The sequence below is a fragment of the Monopterus albus genome, unplaced genomic scaffold (genome assembly GCF_001952655.1).
Source record: "Monopterus albus unplaced genomic scaffold, M_albus_1.0 scaffold20.1, whole genome shotgun sequence".
NCBI classification, from domain to species: Eukaryota; Metazoa; Chordata; class Actinopteri; order Synbranchiformes; family Synbranchidae; genus Monopterus; species Monopterus albus.
Genome location: NW_018127900.1, coordinates 378582 through 385631, shown reverse-complemented (window position 1 = coordinate 385631; position 7050 = coordinate 378582). Strand labels below are relative to the sequence as shown.

The 7050-nt window shown below is 43.3% G+C and overlaps 1 protein-coding gene across 1 annotated transcript in view; it reads right to left on the bottom strand.

The window, feature by feature from the left end:
- Positions 1–7050, bottom strand: part of LOC109956622 (zinc finger SWIM domain-containing protein 6) — a 41733-nt gene that overhangs the window by 12396 nt on the left and 22287 nt on the right. The window contains 3 exon segments of the mRNA XM_020593900.1: positions 896–1046; positions 2704–2854; positions 3986–4352. Coding sequence (XP_020449556.1) covers positions 896–1046; positions 2704–2854; positions 3986–4352 — 669 coding nt within the window.

The window sequence follows — 7050 nt, the reverse complement described above, 5'->3', positions numbered from 1 at the left end:
AGATGATTTGGACGAGGAGACATGGGTGAGGAAAAGTGAATGAGGCCTTTGTGTCTGGAGAAGACGAGTAACTGCAGCTCAAAGAGGAGAAAGACAAAAGCGGGGGAGAAAGAGAGACATAGAGAGAGGGAGAGAGCGGCGCCGAAAGGCAGCATTCACCACACATCAGGGGGAGTGATAAGGACTTGGGAAGAAGGGTTTGAAGTGCGGACTTCAAAGAGACAGTACACACACTTCCAAAAATACGTGGGATTGAAACAGATGAGATCACTCCACTGTCCTCACATAGTGCAGAATAAGACCAAAGAGAGAAAACGAACATCATCAACAACAACAACAGCAGCAGCAGCAACATCAACGGCGTCATTAGAGGAAAACAACAAAGACAGGAGACAACACGACTACTGTCCTGGTGATGGGCTTGCTGGTTTTGTGGTTTGCGAGGAAGTGTTTTGCTGTACATCTGTCAAAAGAGCTACACACTAGATCAAACCAAACAACTGCATGGTGAGCAGCACTCTGTCACACCAACTAAATATATAATGTGAAGTGTTTGAAAACATTATGGGGGTCATAATATCTGGAGTTTTGATGAGGCGCGGCGCGCAGTGTTACGCAGCGTGCAATTCACACAGACGCTCTTGCTGAGCGAGAAGGAGAGACTGGGCTGTCAGTGACGAGCGTGTGTGTGCCTGTGTGGGCTGCCTCAGAAACAAAGGACAAATAAAACAAGCAGGAAAAAAAATATGCGAGTGTGCGCCTTTGTGTCTACGTCTAGGTTCAATCACCCACCTTGCTAAAGCTGTCCGTGCCTGTGCATACTGAGAAAGAGTTGTATGTGACTGTGTTTGTAGGACAATCTGTGTGTGTGTGTGTGTGTGTGTTTCCCCCTCACCCAGCTCGTCCCAGAGCTGTCTGTACTTGTCGGTCATGGTGGTGCCCTGCTGCCTCCACAGCGCCAGCCGAGGGTCGGCCATGAACTGTTCTGTGATCAGTGTTAACATCCTCGCTCCGTTGGAGTCACGCATCTTCAGCATCTCCCTCACCTACAGGAGGTGAGAGAGCAGGAAACAGGGAGTATGGTTACACACAGGCCCGCACACATGTAGGTTATACAAACAGGTGCACAGGCTGCTAGAAACACAGCATATACACACTAAACAGCTTTCACAGCCAACAGAGACAACATGTAGAACCACACTGGACTGCACACACAAATGACAGATGCATACTGAATAGTGAACGTTCAGCTATTGTGTGTGAGTCACCGATCTGGGTGACAAGCTGTTGTATACAATAATACTTATAAGGATAAAATACTGTTGTATGGAACTGAATTAAAAGCAAAGGGCCTTATGTCTACACACAAGTACACTAGTATGCTTTAAAAATGGCAGCCCATATGCTAGGAGTATCTCTCTCACAGTCACTGTATGTAAATACACTGTCCTCAGCTGTCCATGCTGGACAGTGGACCGTTATTAGGAGGTTGTCTAACATTTACCTTCCATGGTATATGGTTTAATATGGTATATTAAAACAAATGCAGAATACAAAAATCTGAAGAAAAAAGACCATTTGCAATGGCAACCGCTCAGTGGTTTAATCCTTTCTTTTTCTGCATTCCCTCTGCTGCGTGAGTGTTTTCCTTATTCTCTCTTCATTTTTTTTCTCACTGGAAGATTTTCTGAGCTGTGGTCATCGCAAGCCAGACTTGTTTATTGTAAAATACAGTGGTCAGCATCCTCTAGCAGCAGGAAACACAACCACTCCTTGGTGCATGGGAATATAAAATCCAGGTAAACATTGGTTTAAACTGAAAAACAAAGGACATTTTTCAGTGGGAAAAACCTTAAAAAAAAAAAAAACTGTTTTAAAAAAAGCAATTATTTTTAACTATTACACGTGCTTGTGGATGTGTGCACACATTATGTGTCTTTTGTCTCCCTGGTGAGCGGTGTGACAACATTTATTCACAAACACACCATGAAAAAGCCACAGACACAGGAACACTTACATACACAAACATACACAGTACGTGTGTTTTTGTGCTTTGTGTACATACAAATGTGTACGTGACTCGCAGCGTGGGTGTGTGACTGTGGCTGTCAGTGGGGGTGTGGACACTGAAAAGGATATAAAAGGCATCAAAGAGCATGAAGCTGAGAGACATTCTAAAAGCTGGGCAGGGTGGATGATAATGGCCCCGGCTTGAAGTCTTTACATAGCACACAACACACTGATGCTGGCCTATAGTAGCTCTACCACTGTAATACCAAGCAAAAGAGAAAACCACACACGTTGTACGTAATGGTTTAATTGTGGGTATAGAGTAGAATATAGTGCAAGCTCTGCCTCTTTCTACACCTATTTCTATTTCTCTCTCTTTATCTTACACTTTCCCTCCTGCAACCAGCTCTAGCTAAGAGCCAGCATGGCCAACGTGCACAAGTTGTTTTGAGGGGGATTACTCTGAATAGAAATGGCCGCTTTCCATAAGGGAAGGGAAGAGAATACGCACGCGCCAGAGAGCAGAGACTCTGTATTTATGTGTTCTTGTTGAGAGGGAAGCAAACCTAAAAGGGAGAGAGGTTAACATACACAGGCACAGTGTACACGTGACCGTGGCAGTGAGGGCTGGTATGTGTCTATGCATGTGGTGGTAAACTCTACGTGGATGAATGAATGTTGCTGGCTTCTGACCTTGCTGAAGAGCAGGTTGAGCTGCTTGCCCGAGCCGTGGTATCCTCCCTGGGAAAGGAAAAGCTTGACTTGCTCCTGAACCTGCTCCTCATCCAGGTGCCAGCAGTTCTCATCGTCCACACTGGCTCCTGCTGTGGGGTTTTATCAGAATCTCTTCCCCTGATTAGAAGTATGATATTACCGGTATGGAATAACCTATGCTGTATATTTTACAGCAGATCGTTGATTTTATCACTTTTTAAATGTAGAACATCACCGATTTCAACTTTTACACTCACCGTTGCACAGTTTATTCTGAAAAACCACAATTTAAACCAAATTCTAATCTTAACAAGAACACCAATGAATGATTTCAGAAACAAACCACAAAACCTCTTAGTCATTTGATTATGAAACAAGAATAACAGGTTGCAACTCTCTTCCATTAATATTATTCCTCATGTATTCTCCACGTTATCCAAGTGCAATTGTTTGAAAACAACAAGCAAAAACTGAGCACATAATCCGTTACTTGTCAAACATTTAACTGAACTTTAACTTTGACTCACTGCATTTGAAAGATGTTTTTAGAACTGTTCCTCAAAATGACTGTAGTGGTGTTTCTTTGTAGACAAAATGTGAATATGATGACAAAAATATTCACTGTAATTGTGATAAAGGGTAACGGTAAATACATAATGCGCATGTACCGGAACTGATTCTCAAGCCAAATGGAGGTAATTCAGATGATGTATTCCAGCTGACATGCTTTGGTTTACATTTCTGGAGTTACTGAAGGAAGGAATGGATCAGTAGCAAGTTAAAAAAATACTCCTCATCACAGCCCTCTTGTGATGAAGAACCACCTCTCTCTTCACTTATTTATATTTCAGTTCTCTTTTCTCTTAAGTATGTATCTGTTCTTTCCTCTTTCCATCTCATGACTCTTTGTTTGTCCGTTTCACATTTTGCTCAAGTTTATTCCTTGTATGACTTCATTTCTCATGCACAAGCACACAATGCAGACACACATATATGCAGCAAGGTAAACAGCAGTATCAATAACAAGATACGCACCCTTCTTGTTCTCTCTGCTAACCTCTTTATCTCCGTCTCTGGATTGTTCTCTTTCTCTCTGAGGTAAATAATGGATCTATTGTGCTGCCACACTTTGCTTCAATCACATAGTCAAAACACTTAGGCATGCAGAGGGAGGAAGCTGCACACAAAGCCACATGATCTTTAACATGTCTGCGACCTTTTTCAAACACACACACACACACACACACACACACACACACACTTTTCCTCACCGTGGACCTGGTTGATCTCCGAGTTCTGGGACAGAATTTCGTCGGCCAGTTTCTGTGCAGTAGGCAGCACTTCTGTGTGATGGACTGATATCAGATACTGAACAAACTTCTGCAGCTGGTCTCTGCTCATCTGGAACAGAGTTTCTGAGATGGGCAGGTGCAGTTTGACCTGCTCGGGTTTCCGTACTCTGTAAAGCGACAGCGCCACTACATGGGCGCAGTAGAAGATGTCTTTGTTGCCGCAGGTGCATGTTACCGCCGTGATCTTGCAGCGGTCGAAGCTGACGCTGACGCTGCACACGAGCTCCGGGGATGAAGGTGTGGCGGGGTCCGTCACCGTGCCGCTCAGATGAAAACCTGACAAGAGTGAGAAAGAATGTATGAGAAAGATTTAAGAGATCAGCTCTGCTCTCTTTCATTTCTTCAACAACTGGTTGATGACAATTTTGATATCCATTATCCACCATCTTCTAGGGTAGTTACCACATTATGTTCTCTATGTCTACAACTGTTAGTTGTAGACATTAACAAATTAAGATATGTTTAGCTGTTACATTTAAACTTTGATTGTTATGATAAGCTCAATGGCATCTATTGTCTCCAGACAGAGCAAACGACTTTTGCCTAAATATCTATTAAATGAGAACCGGATGACTTGATCGCGTCACTGAATGTGCCCTTTAGTAAATGACATTACAGAGCAAATGTCTTTAATAGTGATTGCACTCAAAAACAATTATACAAAACAAACTCAGTTGGCCACAGTCACCTGCCAAAGGCCCCATGTTGTCTTATCACGACAGCATGATAAAGCCCAGCTGCAGGCAACTGTTATGATTCTAAGAGTAAATGAGCCTGACAGAAATCTAAATGCAGGAAGTCAGATTGGCGATCCACTGCAGGTGGAACTGAGAAAGAAGAGCCTGCCTATCACTATATGAATAATACGGCCTCTTGTTTGAATACGATGTTTGATCTTATCCTCCCTCGCTATCTGAAGGTGCGGCTGGTCATTATGCAAGGATGAATATGAATAAGCAGGGCGGGGTTCCTGGCAGTGGCCTAAAACATGCAGCATATGAAGGAGAGACACATGTATGAACACACTGCATGAAATCATGCATTTATTAATAATGGGAGTGGTTAGGAGAAATGGAGAGTAGCTTATAAATGCATTTATGTGCTCAGGAGAGATCTCTGAAATGCATGTAGAACAGGCAAAGGCTTATATCTCTTGAATATGTTTATCAAAGGGCTGAGCGCACGCATCGCTGTGATATCAAGCATGTGTTAACGCAGATATCAAAGTGTTTTCTTACCATCTATATTAGGTGGGGGGGTTGGGGGGGGCAGGAGTTGAATATTTCATAGGATGTAGATGGAAATGGGCTGAAGGGTAAGTAGCTTGCATTCCTCCTTAACAGTTAAGGTGTGCAATAGGAACATGAGTGAACAGGAAGAAAGCCAGAGAAAGAAGTAAACAGGATCACCCTTGCCTAAAGTCTTGGATATGCCCTGAGGAAAAATATAAAAATAAAACAAGCGGGTTGTATATATCTCCTCCATAATCTCCCTACAGAAGTTTGTGGAAAAACAAACAGTCAGCCAGGCTGTTTAAATACCCTCTACACGAGTTAGACTTTATCAATCCAAAATTCAAAAACTCGCATCAGCATGGATGTTGCAAACATGCACCATTGCAAAGCCACCAAAACAGAAATAGAAAGGCTTTGCTATATGTGCCCTTTTGCTCAGAATTGTCTGCAGACGTAAGAAGTGTTGGCTGCAAACATCTAACAGTGCAGAACTGTATAACATTGCCATGGAGATATGCTTTTCCATTCTGAAAGCCAGCTGGCAAGAAGCACATGTTTGTTAACAATATCCATAGAAGTGGGGTGTGGATCGAATGTGGCAGTCACTTGCATCTGCAGTGATCAAAGCCTATACGTCTGTGGCTGGGGGAGGGAGATCTGTGGCGGGGGGAGGGAGAGAGAGAGAGAGAGAGAGAGAGAGAGAGAGAGAGAGCGCCACACTGAGTCACTCTTAAATGAGACAAAAAGATTTACATGGTGCAGCTGGCTGTGGAATGAACGGCTATATTATTTAGCTGTGCAACATCATAGAAATAAGCAATGCTTTTAATACTTGCTGATACATTTAGCATGCGTGTGGTGTGTGTGTGTGTGTGTGTGTGTGTGTGAGACACGTGCTTATGTTTCAAGAGTGGCCTCTGGTCAAGTGAGAGGAGAGGAAAAAGAGAACATCAAAAACATGTGTGGCTGAAAGAGCTCAAAGAAAAATCAACCTCTGATACAAACACACACTCTGTTATACACACACACTTATCAGGCTGTTGTAAAAGCAGCTGCACTTTCTTTTACAAATGTTTTTCTTTTTCCCATAGGAGAAATTAACATAGTTTTTTTTATTATTCAAAACACATGGATTATGAAATACTAAATAGTGATTAAAAAAATCTTGTCCTTGTTCAAAAGCAGAAGTCTGTTATATGTCCCTTTGCTTTAATGGACATGCTCTCCCTGTCAGAGCCCCTTTCATCTGTCCCTCCCTCCATCCACATTCCCACAGCTCTCTCTGTCTCACTCTCTGACAGATGGGTAGGTAATGAGTTTCGCCTTTCCCCGTCCAATCGCCTGGGCACCAAAAACTGCCCCCCACGCCAAAAATGCCCTTTTAATTTAGCCAAGCGCTGAGTACAGGGATATTACTGTTGAGGTACACACATGCATGCACACACACACACACACACACCCCTCTCATGTCTCCTGGTTGGGTGGGTATGAAACCTTCAATGTCTCATGTGCTAGCTATTAAAGAGCCTGGTTTCTCCCTCACCCTGTCCACCCAGGTCCCCTCCCCGAATGATGCTCAGGGCTCTTTTCTGTGCATGTTCAAGAGGCCAGGGTTGGCTTTCAAAGTAACCATAATGGCCATTTTTAGAACAAGGCCTCTGTGAGGTTGCCCTAGAAACCCCTTCTGACCGCCCTGGTGAAATCACTCTTGGCCCAAAACACCATAAGGCAGCTAGAAC